The 18,772-nt window shown below is 45.7% G+C and overlaps 1 protein-coding gene across 2 annotated transcripts in view; it reads left to right on the top strand.

Moving 5' to 3' along the window:
- ptch1 (patched 1) overlaps window positions 1-15,783 on the top strand; it is a 55,823-nt gene extending 40,040 nt beyond the window's left edge. For both annotated transcript variants that reach the window (XM_030417773.1, XM_030417772.1), the window contains exons 17-24: window positions 3,288-3,471; window positions 5,332-5,612; window positions 7,441-7,578; window positions 7,718-7,860; window positions 11,683-11,782; window positions 11,913-12,269; window positions 12,356-12,902; window positions 13,015-15,783. In XM_030417773.1, the coding sequence (XP_030273633.1) occupies window positions 3,288-3,471; window positions 5,332-5,612; window positions 7,441-7,578; window positions 7,718-7,860; window positions 11,683-11,782; window positions 11,913-12,269; window positions 12,356-12,901 (1,749 nt within the window). In that variant the 3' untranslated portion in view covers window position 12,902; window positions 13,015-15,783. The remainder of the gene's footprint in view (window positions 1-3,287; window positions 3,472-5,331; window positions 5,613-7,440; window positions 7,579-7,717; window positions 7,861-11,682; window positions 11,783-11,912; window positions 12,270-12,355; window positions 12,903-13,014) is intronic.
- Window positions 15,784-18,772: the final 2,989 nt, after the last annotated feature.

Raw genomic sequence — 18,772 nt, forward strand, 5'->3', positions numbered from 1 at the left:
AGCGGGCCGATAAGGTCTCAGGAGGGGGTCCAGAAAAGAACTTACTGGAAGTTCCGCTCAAGTCCTTCTCTCTAAGTCAGCAGACGGACGCCAATCAGCTGATAATGAGAAAGAGTGAAGGATAAGCAGGAGGAAATGAGGGGAAACGTTGTGTTTTTTGGGAGCCGGGGGAAAGTTGCACAGCTTCAGCAGGGCACCGCAGACTGTTGTTAGTGTAGTATCACCTCCAGAAAACAACATACATGGATGCACGGCTGCATTCTTTGGCAGGAAGCAGCGAAGACGAAAGATAAGGCGCTGGAGAAATATAAAAACAAAATTCTTGGCCAGGATTTGTGCAAACACAAAACAAGCCACACGCTTTTCAGCACTGAGATCATTTTCCTCGAGGATAATTAATGTTGACATGCAGCTCCGCTGTGTTTTGGTACTGTGTTTGTGTTTGCAATTTATAGTGTATGGACTGTGTTCAAGTCGTGCATGTCGCCTTTCCCCCCCCTCAATCTACCCGTAGTTGTTTGTTGTTAAGACCATTTCTCTTCCCACCGGGCTCCACTGCAGCAGCATGCCACTCTTCCCATCCCTTCCACTAGCCCCGCAGGAAGTCAGAGGCAGGCCTGGTGTGCGGCCCTGTGACATCACTTCCTGTGGCTGTGAGGGAAGTGTATTCGCCGTGAGGCGTGGGGGCCGCCGGCAGAGCTGCCTGGGCTTCCTGTGACAGCTTGAAGACATACAGTTGTTGCGTATCCCGCTGTTAAATTCAATCCAGATCCTCTGGAATCCGCCTTGCACCCCCCCCCCCCCCACTCCTCACAGACTCCTGCTTGCACTACCACTCTCTCTCTCTCTCTCTCTCTGTCTCCCCCCTCTCTTTCTTTCTCTCCCTCTGTGCTCCTCTGCTGTGTCCTCTTTCAATGAGGGGAGCTGAAACACGTGGTTTTCTTTGAGGCAGCTCTGTGTGTGCATTTGTATGTTTTGAGTGTGCGTCCTGCTTTTGTCTGTTGTGCGTGCAACTTCACCGCAGTAGCTGTCTTTTGTGTGTGTGTGTGTGTGTGTGTGTGCCTTGAAATGAGGACCAGATCTTTTCCAACCCTGGCAAATTGCAAGCTAGATGTTTTATTTTGATATGCCACTCCATGGATCTGTGCAGAGGTGTTCTTGCCTTTGATCTGTCGCTGCTAACATTTCTCTCCGTGCTGGGCGACCATTCGTTCCTTATGGTCTTATGTCTGGGAGTCATATGGGCGCTGTGTGTGTGTGTGTGTTTGTGTGTGTTTGTGCGTGTGTGTGTGTGGTTTGAAAATGGAAAGATAAAGCTTTGGAGGAGGAGGAGGTGGGTATGGAGAGAAGGAAGGGGTAGAAAGTGCTAAGGGGAGGCCGTGCTAAAGCTATCAAGAGCACTTTTCTTCTCAGGCCTGGGTTGGTCTGTGGCGCCGGGCATTCTGGGTACCCGTAGGGGTCAGGAGAAGCAAGTGTGAGCAACATTTGTACAGATGTTGTGTTATTTTTATAGCTCTCCTCCATTTGCTGGGTGGCATTTCCTTCAGTGTTAACAACCAGGTTAACTGCACACAGACGCGCTCAGGGACTCCAGCCAATTTTTTTATTGTTACGCTAACTCAAGCAAATTTTTTTTTTTACCCCCTCCCCAACCCCCCCCCCAATCACAAAAAAAAAAAAAAGCCCCACTCCTTTCTTCATCCACCTAACCCCATGAGTCCGGCTTCACCCCCGAAAAACTCTCCCTGCCTCCGTGAAGGAGGGATTTATGTTTCCTAGAAGGGAGAGTGGCAGAGCGGTGTGCAGTAATGGTTTTACCTCTCAGGAGGTAGCGAGGCTGGGCTGCAGTCCTCCGTTTCCACATGGGAAGGCGAGACGGCCATTCTTGTCTACCTGCTGACCACAACGCTTGCGGCGAAAAACAACGACTGAAACAGAGCTTGGGAACAATTTGCAAGAAAGACAGAAACACTCAGCCCTGAGCAAAACTCCTGACATCCACCCACTTCACTTTGGCTAACTGAGTCTTTGTAACATATTTTTTTACAACCCAGCTCTGGTTTTCTATCTACTGTCGACTGTGAAGGGAAATTCGAGCAACTTAATATCATGCTTTAAAGTCTGGGGTTGTGAGCTTGAACAAGAGCCGACAGCAATGCTAGCCGCCCCGTGATGCTGTACTTTAACCAGAATTGCTAGTATTTGGCAATCACACACCTAACACGAATACTGACAGGAATCTCATTCGTTTGAAATTTCAACCTGATTACGGAGGGATATTAACAGCGAAAGGATCGCCAAAGTTATTGCAATTCATCCTCAGGGGGACATGAACATCTTCACCAAATTTCGTAGCCAGTCAACCAAAAGTTGTCGAGAAGCTTCGATCCGTAAACACATATTTCAACCTCATATTGGTGCTGGAAGCAAAGTCAGAGGACCACCAAAGACATTAGGATTCATCCTCTAAGCACCATGAATGTCTGTATGAAGAAGTGTCTGTATCCAATAGTTGCCGAGATCACGCTGGACCCTCATAATACGGCTTTTAAGCAACAGCACAGCCACCAGATTGTCCCTCATACCATAAATATCAATATATTGGTTCACTTCCCAGTGTTGGCATTAAGAGGACATTTATCTTCAGCAGCTGCTTCTTGACAGAAAAGTGCTGCAAGGCTTCCTTCATGAATTTATTCAGAGCGGTCAGAACGTCGGGCCCGAGGTTGGCCAGCCAATATCTACTGTATGTAAAGGGAGAAGCTGATTCAACATTTTCCATGTTTTAATGTGGCATGATAATTCTGGGAAGCTGTGATGAGAAGTACGGGAATTTTCAGAAAGGCGACCAGTGTTTGACTTGTTGATTTTTCTTTGGTTGGAAAGGGAGAGAGAGGGACTAATATTTGACTCTTATTTTGAAAGCTGCTCCGTTCTCTTGCACTCATGCATGTGTATAAATAAGCATTTCTGTGGTCGGCTCACCTGTAGAATGTTTTGGTTGAACATGTCCTATTTCCACAATACCTTTTCGTGTCCAACGGCAGCAGTGCGATTTCCAACGCAAGCTCCACCTGATTTTTTTGATCTTAATTGCATTTTTTTTTCTCCATTCGCTACTTATTCCATTTCCAAATTTCCAATGTGTGGCGTGGCCTAATAAAAGTGACGGATGTAATTCTTCCCTCTGAAGTGCATGCAAGTATGTGTCAGAATGTCGTGTTTCATTGGAGTAAAACTGATTCATGGGAACCATCATCCATTTGTCTCCTCTCCTGGTTTTGCAGCTGACTCGTCAGAGGCTGGTGGATGCAGACGGCATCATCAACCCTGGGGCTTTCTACATCTACCTAACCGCCTGGGTCAGCAATGATCCTGTGGCGTACGCCGCCTCGCAGGCCAACATTCGCCCACACCCTCCCGAGTGGCTCCACGACCGTACCGACTCCATGCCCGAGACACGCCTCAGCAGTAAGTCAACACGCCACACAGAATATGCTAGAATAAAAAATAAAAAAAACAAGATGCCTTTTACAGTAATGGAGTGGAGTTTTGCTTCGACGCAAGGAAGGAAATCTCAGTAATAATGTTTGCTCCGACAAATGAAGCTAATTTGGAATGTTAAAGTTCAAACCTGCTACTCGGTGCAGTTCAACAAATTACATTTACTCGCTGTCGACTGAAATCTGAAGCCAAACTTTAGTGGGGTTCACTGGTCTTGGCTGAGACATTTTTTTTTTCAGGTTCCACAAGGCGGCTGCTACATGTGAGCAGTGTTTACCTCTTGTGGTTTGAGTTATTGCTCCTTGTCTGCCTCTTAGCTTTAAGTGAGGTAGTAGACTTTACTGTACCACTGCGGTGTGTGTGTGTGTGTGTGTGTGTGTGTGTGTTTGTGTGTGTGTGAGCTCAGGTTGCAAGGCTGAGGACCAAGACACGGCTCGCTGTGGTTCCTCTAATGGTGCCTGTGGTGAATGCTATAATCCCGACTACCATGGGGCCCAAGCATCACACACACACACACATACACACACGCACATTATTAAAACTCAGTGACCCCAAACACTACACACACCCTGTTCTCATTTCCCCGCCACACACACAGACTGTAACTCACATTAAAAAAAAAAAAAAAAGTACAGTCATGTTGTTGTTTGATTCTAGCCTGTGATTTGGTACAAGTCAGGAAGTGCTCCACGGGGGAGGAAAATGATTGGATAACAAGGAGAGACTGGGTTTGGGTGGGAAGCACAATTGGATAACAAGCAGGAAGTCCTTTACGGGGGGGAATATGATTGGATAAGCAGCGTGAAGTGCTTGGCTGTGCGGGAGTCCCCTGGAGCAGATCTGTGTTGGCCGGGAGCCAACTGGTGTCCTAATGGAAATTTATAGTTGAGATTATAATGGGCCAAAACCATGTTAGCAAGTGCTCCTGTCTGACCCTGCAGGCACTGTGGAATACACACACACACTCACACCAACTCCAGACGGTCCGAAAACAAGTATTTATAAGGTAAAAAGATCAGCGGATAGCGAGATAGATGTGGTGTCTCAGAGCCAGGTCGATCTGCCACATGCAGCAATGTGTCGCTAATTACTCTGCAAGCAAAAAAATCTGAATGAATATGCCGTTTTGTCAGCGCCGAGTATGACTTCATAGCAGAGTGACGGGCAGGTATGCGTGTTTATGCATCTATATTACGCTTTATGTGGCAGCGCTAACTTAAGGGTGTGGTAATGGCGGTGACTCTGACATTGTAATTACCGTGAATCAACGTTAGCTCTGACACTCTGCTGTGTCTGGAACTGATAGGCCCTCATTAGCCAGGCTGGGCCACGGAGCGGCTGGGTTTGAGTCAATGGAGCTCTGTTTCACGCTGCTCCGCCCACCCCCACCCCCACACACACACACACACACACACACACACGCTCGGCCACAGATGTAGCTGCTCTTGGACCAAGGTTGGATTAGGGAGGAAAAGCCTTGATAGTGGTGGTTTGGCTGAGGAGCCTGAAATTATTTCTGCAGATACTCTAAATGTTAAGAAGGTAATGCTTGTTATTCAGAATGGACAAATATCATCTGCAGATGTCATCATTGCCATTGTTGATTTATCTGATTACCCCCTTAACGTTCCTCAGTAATCCTCTTCTCTGAATTAAAGTTTCATCGTCTCGCAAAAAGCCCACGTGCCTTCCGAGGCCCCCGAAGTGCAAAATCGTCATGAATTGCTGCACGAGGTCTAATAAAAAAAAAAAAAAAATGATGTGATGATTACAGCTGAATGTTATCTTCCAACAAATCGACCTTTCTCTCACCGTCTCTCCATCCAGTCCCGGCTGCTGAGCCCATCGAATACGCACAGTTCCCCTTCTACCTCAACGGGCTCCGGGAGACGCCGCAGTTTGTGGAGGCCATCGAGAGCGTGCGGGCTATCTGCAGCAACTACAGCCGACAAGGCCTGCCCTCCTACCCCAACGGCTACCCTTTCCTGTTCTGGGAACAGTATGTTAGTCTGCGCCACTGGCTCCTGCTGTCCATCAGTGTCGTGCTCGCCTGCACCTTCCTGGTCTGTGCCCTCTTCCTGCTCAACCCGTGGACGGCCGGCATCATAGTGAGTGACTCGAACCATGATATGATGAACCTGCCCACTCTTTCTTGCTCTTTATTGGTGTAATATATTGCTGGTTCAAAATGGACTGCGTTATACAAATAGGCCGACTCCTTAATTAAAAAAAACCCAACTTTCAGTTATTAAAAAATCGCTTTTCCTGCTCTCCTCCCTTTATTTCCTGGTTTTTATGTGTGGTCTTCTCAGGCATCTCGGAGAGCAGAGAGTTGGACACGAGAAGGGGCTGCTGTGTGTTATTGTAGCCCCAGTCACCAGTGTTTATCTTGTGCTGTTTTGTTAGGGCCAGTCTGTTTAGTCTAGTCCAACACTCCCAGACACCAATGCTGAAATAAATGGGCAGAGGACACACAAAGTTGCTCAGGCAACTTGCTCCCACTCTAAACCTATAAAAAAAAAAAAAAAGTTTGATTTTATTTCCATCCTGCACACTGCTTCTCTCCCGCTTCCTCACACAAGTTTCCAAGGCTACATGCAAACACGCAGCGCACGCACGCATGCACGCACTTTGCGCACACACACGCAGATATGTATATACTCGCACGCATGAACGTGTAAACATGCAGGTACATAATTCACACAGAAACACATACACAGGGTGCTCTGGTTTTTCTCTCTGGTGGGTTGTATTTTACGACAGGCAGCGGCCAGGCCACCCGAGCCCTTAAACAGAGGAGGAGGGGACCTCGTGTTCATCCTTCAGGCTTTACTAGCACGATCAAAAGACAAGTTATGGAGAGGCGTCGAGTTTAACCATTTGCTCTGTCCAGGAGCAGACCACCGCCAGCCCAACAACGTCAGAAGCTCTCAGCTAACTTGCCCAGAAATCCATCCTAACCACATTCACAGAGGCCTGTTTTAAACCTCATGCCTCATGTTTAGTATTATACAGATGTTTCTATTCCATTTGATATGGACTGTTGTTCACATTTGGCATCACAACCGCATCTACAGTGACTGCTTATGATCTGGCTTTCCCTGTCACGGGACATCTAGAATTACAAAGTCTACAATGATCTTAGACAAGTTTATTTCCCTTAAAGTCCCTAAATCAGGATCAGGACCAAACTTTCCTTTAATTTTATCTGTCCACTTCTGATCAGAGCGCCCCAAGATGCACTTGAAAGTGTAACCCCCCCCGTCATGGACACACATGCACATACTCGCTCATTGTATAGACACCCACCTCCCTCCCCTGCCCACCTCAGCCCTCTTCAAAGGATTCGGGCCCCATGTAACCGGACACCTGTCAGCTGATAATGGCATTTACTCCCAGCTCCTGTCCTACCCCGGACATGCACACACACATATTTAACACACATGTATGATCACTATTTAACACATCAATATGGTGGAGACCCTCCTGTATTATGTCCTTCATCGGTCTTGTGTATATTTAAGTAGCAGGTCAACTGTAAATGTAGTTTATCATAGAACAATAAAGTAGAAGATCATTTCCATTTATGGTCATTTGGTCCACGGTTATTACGCATGTTTTTCAGCTCTGTCAGCTGGCAAATGTGTTTTATAACACCAGGTTGATCTGTATTTTCTTGCCACTTTGCGAAGAAGGTTTTATCATTGCTTTTTCAGCTCAAACACAGAAGAAAAAAACACATTTGTGACATAAAAACTTATACAGAAAATAATGTACTTCTCTCCAAAAGTTTCTGCAAAAAGGAAGAATGGGTATTTTGCTTTTACAAATCGGCTATACTGTCCCAACTGCCTGATTAGATGTATAAAAACACTTCTCATATAGATTTATCAATCACCTTGGTTTCTAACAGAAGCTCCTCCTCTCCCCCTTCAGGTGTTGGTGCTTTCCCTCATGACCGTGGAGCTGTTTGGCTTCATGGGGCTGATGGGAATCAAGCTGAGCGCCGTTCCTGTGGTCATTCTCATCGCTTCTGTCGGCATTGGAGTGGAGTTCACCGTCCATGTGGCCCTGGTAGGTCACCTGTGAAATCATTTTAGGCTTTTTCAGGGCAGCGCTAACTTCTGGTTTAGCTACAAAGAGCACTCAATGCTTATTGTTAATTGTGCTTTTTCTCGTTGAATGAGACATGTATGATGCGTTTGTGTTGTAGGCATTCCTGACAGCCATAGGGGATCGTCACAAGCGGGCAGTGCTGGCGCTGGAGCACATGTTTGCTCCGGTGCTCGATGGAGCCTTCTCCACCTTGTTAGGTGTCCTGATGCTCGCTGGCTCGGAGTTTGACTTCATCGTCAGGTGAGTGCAGACACCAAACCTCATAAAAACAAAAAGGCCGCATTCATTTAGCTGAATATATAAGCACATACATAGGTCATCCTGTGGCGTCTGGGTGGCGTCAGTAGACCGTTGAGACCGTGCCTCAACCTGTATGTCACACAGGAATCTACCTGGGACACCAATCATGCATGACGGCTCTTCGCTTTCTTCCTCGGCTCCCTCCCTCAATCTCTTTCTCATCTTCCACCCACATCTTCATTTCATGTCCTCTCTCTCTTTAAACCTCATCCCTTTTCCAGCTACCAGTGACATACCTGTTTTTTTGGGGTTTTTTTTCTTTCTGGGGGATTGCTCTCTGAGAAACGTCATAAACGAGGCCTTTATCTTCATCCGCCCTCTTCTCTCCCCCCTCGTGTCTTTTCTTTCATCCTCCTCTTCTCCCCCCATAGTGTCTCTCATGCCTGAAATTTTAGGGGAAACCAGGGGAAGGATGAAGAGTTGAAGGTCAGGAGAACAAGAGAAAGAGAGGAGAGTGGATGGAGCGGCAGAGGGGGAAGCAGAGTGAAAGAGAGTCGGGGTGGGGGCGAGGGGGAGCAGAAAAAAAAGTCTTCTGGCTTTTGTAATCTCCTTCAGCCAGTTTAACTGCCCTCGCTAGACATTTATAAGCATGGGAAGGAGTAACGGGGTGGGGGGGCAAGAGGGCAGTTGTGGAAAGACAGGAGAAGTGGAAATTAAAGCAGACACTCTGTGGGGGCTCTGCATCGGTGGCTCCCTTTTATGAAAGAAGAAGACAGAAAGGTAGCGACCGGCTGCCGCACGAGGGAGGAAAATTAATGAATCTATACGTTCTCGAGGCCCGCAGACTTATGAGAAGTTTCCAGTGAGCTCAGTGAATAACTTAAAGTGGCCGAGGTGGCTGTATAATTCGGTCGACCCGCTCCTTTAAGAAAAGGGAGCACTGAAGTCCATGTGATCTGCAACCACACAAACTCTGTCATGTGCACAGGCCCGGCGCTCACACATACACCCCCAGACAGCCACACACCAACCTGCTCCCCGACCTTGTAATCATGGGGGTCAACGATGGCGTGCCTGCCAGCGAGAGCGCACACTCACACACACACACACACACACACACACACATACAGACACACACAAACACAGGGAGGCCTATAGACCTTCTCTCCTCACCTCCAGTGGTGTGCTCTGGTTTCTGGCTCGGTCCCGGGCCTCCATTTAAAGTTTCTGCTGTTGTCTGAGCAAACAAAGCTGCGGCCCAAGACGGAGAAATAACAACAGGCCCGGCTCGTATTTTTCTGCTTGCGCCGAAAGAAATGGTTCCCCGACTTTCCCCCCGTCAGCCCTGTGAATGTTTTCACTCTAAACAGCCCAGCGGGGCACTCGGCCCGGTATGTGGGCCGCACGCGTGCATGAGTACGTGTGTGTGCATATATGTGGGTACAAAGGTGACGTGGCGTTTACCCCTCCTGGTGTGTATGGAAATGCGAAACGTAGTGATGACACCGTTACTTCAGTTCCACTTATAGAAACAGTTCTGATAATCGAATTCAATCGAGTGAAAGAGGGTCTGGCGGGCTGGAAAAACTGTATATTGTATGTATGATGTGTGTATGTGTGGATTGACTCGCTCTGTGGTAAAGCTCAATCATGGGTTGTTACATTCAGGACCCATTTACCACCATGGGCTCCGAGTTTAAAATTACATTTTTTAAACTTTTTTTTAGTATGTAATATATCAGCACATTTCAAGTCAAACATAACATATACATTTCTATTGATTGCCAGTACTTCCTCCATAATCATGGCCAGTGCTAAGTATACCTGTGGGGCTTTTCCGCACACATGCTGCAAGTGCTGGCTTGGCTTGACTCGGTTTTCCTCGGTGCATCATTTCCATTACAACAGGACTACCTGCCTGAGGGAACACACTGGTCTTGAGAAGTGGTCAATGATGCAGCTGCACAGTGCTGATCATGTCCTTCCTGTCACTGTTCTTCAGTGTCTGCCAGAAGTCACCCTTCCCCACAGGTACCTTGGGATCATCTTAGATCCTTGTGCGTTCACATAACTTCTGAAGAGAATTTTTTTTCAAGTATCCTGGAACTGATTCCTTTAGCGACAATCGGTCTGCATCCAATGTACCGTCGGCTTAGAAAAATGTCTTGACATTGGACACCAATGGGTTCACAACCCAAGAAGTTAATCTCACCAGCGTCAGTGAGCCAATAAGCACGCAGCCTGCTTGTTGTGCCAATGTCTAATAGTGCTGGTGATTGGCTGCCTCTAGGCCTGCAGGAAAAAGACGAGGTTACAACCATAAACATGGCTCACCACCTGTATGTGTAAAATTGATTTCATAAAAATGGTATCGTTAAAGTATTATATTGGTGTCCTCGCATAGCCCAGTGTAGTTTGGAGCAGCAGAAGTGTGTCTTAATACTAGCGCTCCCAACTTATCATGAGGGCTAAGTTCCCACAATCAGGCAGAGTGTACCGGTATTGTGAAGGTGAGGCCACCCATGCTGGGAAGACGAGGGCCAGCTCTCCTCACTTGTGGCTCCTCTGTACAATGTCTGCCTCCATGCACACACACACATATTGATATAAACACACATGCACACATTAGTTAGTGCCGGAGTCAGGGCGAAGGGTTTCATGGTTCATCAATGTGTCCTTGATAACCTGAGAGCTTCCACTGGAGGACCAAGAGAGGAGGAAAGCCGCCCCTAATGAAGGGAGCCGGATTGGTGCGAGAGGAGGGGAGGGTTGGGCGGATTTAGAGTGGAGATTGGGGGGTCTTACCTGATACATTGGAGATTTAATTAGACGGAGGGGATTGCGGAGTGGCCGGGAATTTCACAGGGGCTTAGCTGGAAAGGAGGGAGAGAGAAGCGAGGCAGAGGAGAGGGAGAAAAGAAATGAAAGAGAGGGAGAGAGAAAGGCCAGGGAGGGGTGGCGCTCCGAGGGTCCCCTTCTCTTCTTCCTAGACTAAATTGTTTAAATTCTATACCCTTCACTTCATTTGTTTGCCTCTCCCTCTCTCTTTTTTAGAGCCGGAGAAGAGAGAGAGGCCCCTGTCCTCTTGTGCCCCCCCCCCCCCCTCCCTCCAACGCCCCCCTCACTCGCCTGTCCTCTCCTCCCCCCTTCCTTACCCCCCCACCCCTTCACATTCCTCACTGCTTTGTTTTCTCCATGTTTGCTTATACACCACACACCCAAGAGAGAGTACCCTTCCCCAATACCCCTCTCTTCCCCCCCCCCCCCTTCCTCCCATGCCTTTGAATTAACCAGCTCTGGCTAATTATGCTTCCCCTTTTCTTTTCTCTCTGCGGCTTCTTTAAGACTAACCCTCTTTGGCAGGACTTAGAAACACACAAGGTACATTTCTGTTTTGCTCCTCCAAACCACAGTGCATGCCTGCCTGTCTGTGGGGGGTTTACATATATATTTGTGTGTGTGTGTGTGTGTGTGTGATTGGGGAGTGGCCGGGTGTCTTTGTTGGATGGATTATTTTCGGGGCATTGTGTAACGGTTGATCTTGCACATGTCTCCCCACGTCTAAACCTCTGTGGTTTGCGCAGGTATTTTATTTGTTTCTCCACCTGTTTCTCTTCTTGTCTGTCCATGTTGGTGGGTTTTCTTTTGTTATTTTTATCCAGCAATAGAAATATTCCAATTTTACAGTGGTCTCGTTTGCGATATCTGGTATTTTTATTAAGGTTTTTAGAGGATAATTGGCGGTTTTGCACACTGTGTGTTAAATGTCTCCTGAGATTAAAGTTTATTCCCTATATTCAACTTCTTTTGTGTGTGTTGCAGGTATTTCTTTGCAGTGTTGGCCATCCTAACAGTTCTTGGAGTGCTCAATGGATTGGTCCTTCTTCCAGTATTACTGTCATACTTTGGGCCCTACCCAGAGGTAAGATCTCAAAAAATACAACGGCAAGAAAATAGAGTGTGAAATTGTCAATTTTGTTCTTCTCCAGCTCGTGATAAAAAAAGTGACTGTGGAGTCACTCTCTGATGCCATCTGCATTTTCACCCCTCAGGTGACTCCAGTCGATGGCCGTAGCCGGCTACCCACCCCGTCCCCAGAGGCCCCTCCTCACGTGGTCCACTTCTCGGTCCGTCCTCACCACACCACCGCGGCCACCACCACCTCTGGTGCAGCTTCCGACTCATCGGACTCGGAGTACAGCTCTAACACCACAGTATCTGGTATCAGTCAGGAGCTGCAGAACTATAACCTGCCCTCGCACAGAGGACAAACTCGAGCGGAGGAGCAGCAGTACCACCTCCAGACCAGCAGGGGCAGAGCAGCCAGGACAGAGGAGGAAAGGAGAGCAGGATCAGGGCACAGACGCTCAGCCAGACAGCCTGACCCTCCAGCCTATACCATGTCCTCGGTAAGAGATATTACCCGTTATGTTGCATGTATGATTATCGATTGCTTCTTCTAGAAAAAAAAATATCTTATTGTCTTGCTCTACAGTCTGTCCCCTCTCAGGGTTGTGATTCTGGGCCCCAGCCCAGGGCTACTCAGCGCAACAGCAGGGACCCCAAGACCCAGCTGCACTGGCAGGTCCCACCCCCAGCCCGCCCGCGCATGGACGCTTTTGAAACTGCTACTGAGGCTGGGGGCCATTATGGCTCACACTGCCATAGAGAACACTCAGCAGGCCACAGGGCCCGCTCTTCCCACAACCCACAGCCTAATCACCACCTCCCGCACCACCAACCTAACCCCACCCCGTATTGCCAACCCATCACCACGGTAACGGCGTCAGCCTCCGTCACTGTCGCCGTCCACCCAGCCCCCTTGTCCAACCAGAGCCCCCCAGCTTCCTCTTACCCAGGATACACTGCAACAGACAGTTACTGCCCATCAGGGCCGGAGGAGCCGGAGCCTGCCTTCCAGGACCCACATGTGCCACTGGACACCCACAACGGGGCCAGAGGAGACAAGGTGGAGGCCATGGAGCTTCAAGATTTGGAGTTTGAGGCAGCTGAGAGCAACAGTGGCAGACGGGCAAGCTGAGGTGAGCTCTCTACTGCACCAAAAGACACATAGTAAGGTAGTAAAGTAGTCCTTATCGAATAGTCTGTTTCATCATAGAGTGCTGACAATACAATCTTCTTATTTGTTACCAGTTGTGGAGAACGGAAGTACAACGGCCAAAGATGGACTCCTCTGTATTACCAAGCAGCTGACCAGGCCCAGCGCAGCTCAGCCCAGCATAGCCCAGCCCGGCTCGCCGCCGGCCCTAAGCAGCGAGTAACTCGCCAGTGTTGCCGTCATGGTGCTCATTCTTACTGTAACCCAGTGGACTATTGTCTTAGATTTATCTATATTTAAAAAGATGTATACATATGTAAATATGAACAAAAAGTAGCTATAATTTTAGGAGCTGTACAACTCCTCATGTTAACAGACTGGGGCTGCCATTTTATATGGTGTGTGCGTGTGTGCGCGTGTGTGTAAGTGTGTGTGTGTGCGTGTATGAGAAAGAGAGATAGATCTCTGATTACTGTTCACTCATCTGTGGATCTGTGCCATTAGGAAGCTTCATCTAGACAAACATACCTGTCAGCATTCACTGTTGCTGCTCAAAATATTTTTTAAAATAATATACATTTATAACTCTATGCAAATGTCTCTTTAAACAAAAGAAGTGATCTGTCTACATATATGTTTGTTTGTGTGTGTGTGTGTGCGTGCGTGCGTGCGTGCATGCGTGTGTGTGTGTGTGTGCATGTGTGTGTGTGTGTAGTAGTTGTGTGTAGGGCTGTATGATGTGAAACAGCCCCATTATCTTCTGGCTCCTACATCAGATACATCCTCAGAACAGACTAACATTTACACTCATTTTAAAACATGAGGGAAATTGTTAGAATTATCAAACAGGGCTATGGTATATATGTGTGTGCGCGCGTTCGTGTGTGTGTTTATTATTGTATAAAGGTACGCATGTTAAACTATTAATTTTTTATCACAAACCTGTGGTAGTTATGAAACAATTACTGTTTAACTTGACACGCTATGCGTGCTATTTAAGACGAGCAGATATGAAGAAATTTTAAAAGCTGTTTTTTTTTGTTTTTATTTGTTTTGTTGTCTTTTAGTTCTCGCCTCTGCATTGGAACCTGTTTCTGCTCTCAGCTTTGTATCACTGTCTGTTAGGCTGCTCTCTGGTCGTATTTTACTGTAAGAGGTTATGTATTGTTTAACCCTAGCAGGCTCAAAACAGGTTTCTGTCTTGTATTCTGACGTACAAGCAGTGACCCCACCTCAGAAACTCACTTTGCCATTACAGGGACATTCACATTACTGATTCTGGAACAGGGTCAAACACGGGGCACTAACTCTTGTACCCTAAGTGGCTGGTGTCTAGTGGATAAGCTAAAGCTCAGACTGTATACTGTATGACCCGATTCAACGTGGCACTTGACTGCATTTACACTTCATTCACAGGAATATCTCTCCTCAAGTAGCTTTTTTATTTTTTTTATTTCTGTCCAACCAATAAGCTAGCCCACGCAGCCTGCTAAGGGCTAAGCCCTATATGGCCTGACAATGTGCTCTGTATGTATCTCAATGTATTTGTGTGTTTAAACATTTATATGTGTGTGTAGTAGTCCATCCTCTTAAAGACAACTGGCCCCAATTTGGCCTCAGCTGTCCCCACTGACCTCAGCTAATAAAAATCAAAACATAACCGCATGACAGTAATTGGACGCCCCCTCCCCCCCACTTCAACTGCCAAATGGCACAGCTCAGAGCCTCAGGGGTCAAAGTTCACGCTGCCAGTCCCTCTCTCTACCAGCAATGGCCAGTCCATATCTGCATGTCTGTCTGCGTCTGCATGCAAATCTGTAACCTACCCACCCACCCCCCCCAGTTCCAGACCCAGGCCCCTTTGACCCCGTCCACACCTCAGCTTTTACACTCTCACTTCCTGTCGAACACGTGTAGCTCTTCCCAGAAGCCTTTGCAGTCTTCCTCCTACTTCTGTCCTCAATGTTACGTTAGCTGCTTGCATGAAATAGGTTGTTCTGTTTTTTTGTTTTGTTTTTTTGGTTCTCGAGTTTTTTTCTCCCAATGTCACATTGGCAGTAGTGGAGAGAATCATAGCTGGCAACTGTTTTTATTCATTTTTTTAAATGTTTTTTTTTTTGTTTTACTGTTTTGTTTTGTTTTCAACGTTCAATTGCGATATTTATATTTTTGTAATATAAAAGTATGTTATTTTCCTTCATCATTGTCGTGATGCCAGTGGATAACAAATGCAGGGATTTTTATGTCTATTGAAAAAAAAACACTATTACAGTTTTAATGTTTTTACATTAATGGAGTTTGATCTGTATAAAGTGCTTACTAATGTTAAATAGGAAAAAAAAGAGTATATAACATTTTACACTACAGGTCTCATCATAGCTCTTAGAGGATTTTAAAAGGAAAAAAAAAAATCAGTGGTTCTTCCAGACTGTCATTTTGGTCTCAGTTGGCGTGGATGTATGCTGTTTTCAGTTACAAAGATAAATGTATGCCATATAATTTATTTATATGAAAATTTATTTTTGTAGTGTACATAGTAGTTGTCAAGGTATTTGACAGAAGTATATTTTTAAAGAGTTTATATGTAATGATATACCATAACAGAAAAAACCTTAAGGTGCACACTTTCACTGCTAACTGTCTTGTGAGACAACATCGACACCTCCCCTTCAGTATTATGTTCCGATCCTTGGAGAGAGACAGCTGTTTCTATGGGTTTGTCAAAGGCTAGCCATGAAAGTAGAAAATTGTACTAGCTCTCTAAATATTAATGTTCAAACACTGATAGAATTCTAACAAATAAAAATATTATAACTTATTTGTCTCTTTGTTCATAACTTTAATAAATGGAAACTTAAAAAAGATGACTTTGGTCTGATTGTGAGTTGATTTGTTTCAAATGTGTTTTGTGAGTAAAAGGTACAGTTTGACATTTTGTGGGAAAAAATGCTTTTTTGTTTTCTTGCAGAATTGGATGAGAAGCTACACTTTCAGGTCTACACGGTAAATAAGAGGCTACAGCCAGAAGCCAGTTAGCTTTACTTAGCACAAAGAATGAGTAGAGGGGAACGCGTAGCTCGGTTCTGTCTAAAGTTTAAAATATAAGTCTACCGGCACGTCTACAGCTCACTGATTAACGTGTAATATCTACTCTACATCTGTATTTCATTGCAGTATTACAGGCAGTCATTGACAAGTACATTTACTCAAGTAGTTTTGAGGCATTTGTATTTCCACTCCACTACATTTCAGAGGCAAATATTGTTATTATTTTTACACCACTGTATTTACACAACTGACAACTTTAGTTACATGTTTTTACATTTTTATAAATATTTATTTTACTGGCAATTGAATAAAAAAAACATTTAAATGGAAAAACATGATTCCAAACAACACAAAAATGCTGAATATCAGATGTAATATTTGTCCAGGCCTATAATTGGTCAACCCCTAGTATACAGTATGTACAGTACATCTAAAAATATGTATAATTTATTTCTTACTTCTACTTTTGATACTTTAGTATATTTAATGCCAGAAAATGACTTTAGATACTCTGTATATTTAATATCTGATACTCAAAGACTTCCCTTTTACTCATTTACTACTCACAGAATGTAATGGATTACTTCTCTGGTTAGGCGTTTAGTGTCAAGCCACACTTTTAATGTATTGTTTGGATCAAGCCAATGAAATGCAATGTGTTAATTAGTGAGCTTTAGAGTTGCCTGTTTTGTTACCTGTTGTCAAACTACACCTTTAACTTCCAATTAGAAAAATTCCCCATACTACTTACACGCACATTATCTTATATCCCTGTGTTGGTTTTGAGATCATCATAGTTAATGCTGCTCCAGAAGTTTTTCCAACAGCTTGATCTGAACATGGACTGGGTTGCAGTTGCGGTGGTCGTCCTCGAGCAACATTAATTATGTTGTTGTGAATCCCTTTAATGGAAGAAGGCCAGGCACACCGAGCATCACCTCCATGCAAGTCAAAATATGTCTGGTATTCCCTATTAAGCATAGCTAACAGGTAAACATGACCTTTCTCTTCCCACCTCCCTCCCCTCCCTTCCTCCCTCCCTCCCTCCCTCCCTCTGTCCTGTCCTGCAGTGTAAAAAACTCTGACATCTGGTCTGGAGCCCTGCAGCCCTCCCCAACAGCCCACCCAGCTCCGCCCCTGCACCCCCCACCTCCACTCCCTGTTCGGTATGATTTTGATTGACAGCTTTATAGACTGCAAGGAAATTGGTTGTAGTTACAATACAGCTGGCCTGTTCGGAGTAATGAAAAAGGGCATGTGGCCTTGAGCTCGCTGCACTGATGGTGAGAGAGGGAGAGCGCCTTGTCAGCTGCATGGGTGGTAGCTATTTATTCTCAATCTCGAGAGCTGTAAGAGAAAGTCTCAAGTCTCGCCACAAGGCAGGAAATGTGCAATTAAAGCACCTTGATCAGAATCCAATAAAACCTTACGCATCGCGACATGTTGTGCAGTGTAGACGAACACTATCTTTGGCAAACGCCTTTTCTGTTGTTCCTGACAACAAATACAGGTTCCAGATTCAGTTCAGTTTCCCAAAGCCACAAACTCAACCTGAACCTCAAGGAGGCTGAGGAACTCGCTGACCCTGGATCGGCAGTCTGAGGCAGGCTGTAGGCATGTCATTATCTTTTAAAGCCAATAAAGGAACACTACTCTGCAGCGTGCTGTCCAACCAGTGCAAAGACTCAGGCTGACATCCTACAAATGACATGGTGTGTTTGGAAAGCTGGGTGGCAGGGTGTCATGTGTCGTGTTTTTTCTTTTCTAACTGGACTTGACATTTTTAGCATGCAGCTTGATGACAAAACAGAGCAAAGGCAGAGGCTCCTGCAGGTGTTGCCCATTGCAGATCTTAATGTGGCACCCAAAGTACAAATTCAGGATTGATGTTAGTGGAACAGTGTTTGAGGCATTTCTGGAGGGTGAACTTTGTGTGACCACTCCATGGTTGTTTGTGGGTGATATGGTTCATTGAGTTCCTATTTTCATGGGATAAGGATAAGTTCACCCAAAAATAAAAATTAAGTCGTTATCTACAAAAGTCCTTAAGTAAACATACGCTGGTCCAAGTGTCTGGAAGCCTAGAAAACCCATATTAATTTGAAAAGACGTTATTTAAACCCTCGATACACAGACGAGCTCATGGAAACCCACTTCAGACGGGGTGTGTGCTAACACTTTTAGCTTGGTAGCTACAGTGACGATTTTGGCTTTAAAGGTGCAAAATGGAAAAACTGGCCAGCTGTTGTTCAGCATATCAACAGAGTGTCAGCCAACTGCTGGCAACTGTAGCTGGTCATTAGCTAGTCCGCTCAGTTAGCTGTGCAGCGATTGGTTCAGCTGGTGTTTACACAGCTAGGACAGGAAGTTTGGACCAGGACGGGCCAAGGCTAGTTGGTTAGCATGCTAACTTCAGTAGATGCAACACAAAAACGCCATAATGTAAAAGCTGTTTTTCTTCATATTCTGTTGATCATTTTATTTCATTCTTACATACCGCACCTTTAAAAAGAACGTAAAAAGAAAGAAATCAAGTCTTTTCAAAATCAATTTTGGATATCGGTCCTTCCAGTGACTTGGAATATACAAGAGGAGTTCTATGGAGCCATTTTGTGTCTGTTTTTCAGTCGATAAGGAGAATACTGCAACACTGTTGTGGACCACGAAACTCACATTACTTTCCATCGGTGAGTGGGTGAGTAGATAACAATAGAACTTTCATTGTCGGGTGAACTCATTAAATGGGGTGCTCGTGAAAGCTAATTGAGAATTGATCAAAACCAGATAACAGTGTTTGAAGCGTTG

The sequence above is a fragment of the Sparus aurata genome, chromosome 5 (assembly GCF_900880675.1).
Source record: "Sparus aurata chromosome 5, fSpaAur1.1, whole genome shotgun sequence".
Lineage (NCBI taxonomy): Eukaryota > Metazoa > Chordata > Actinopteri > Spariformes > Sparidae > Sparus > Sparus aurata.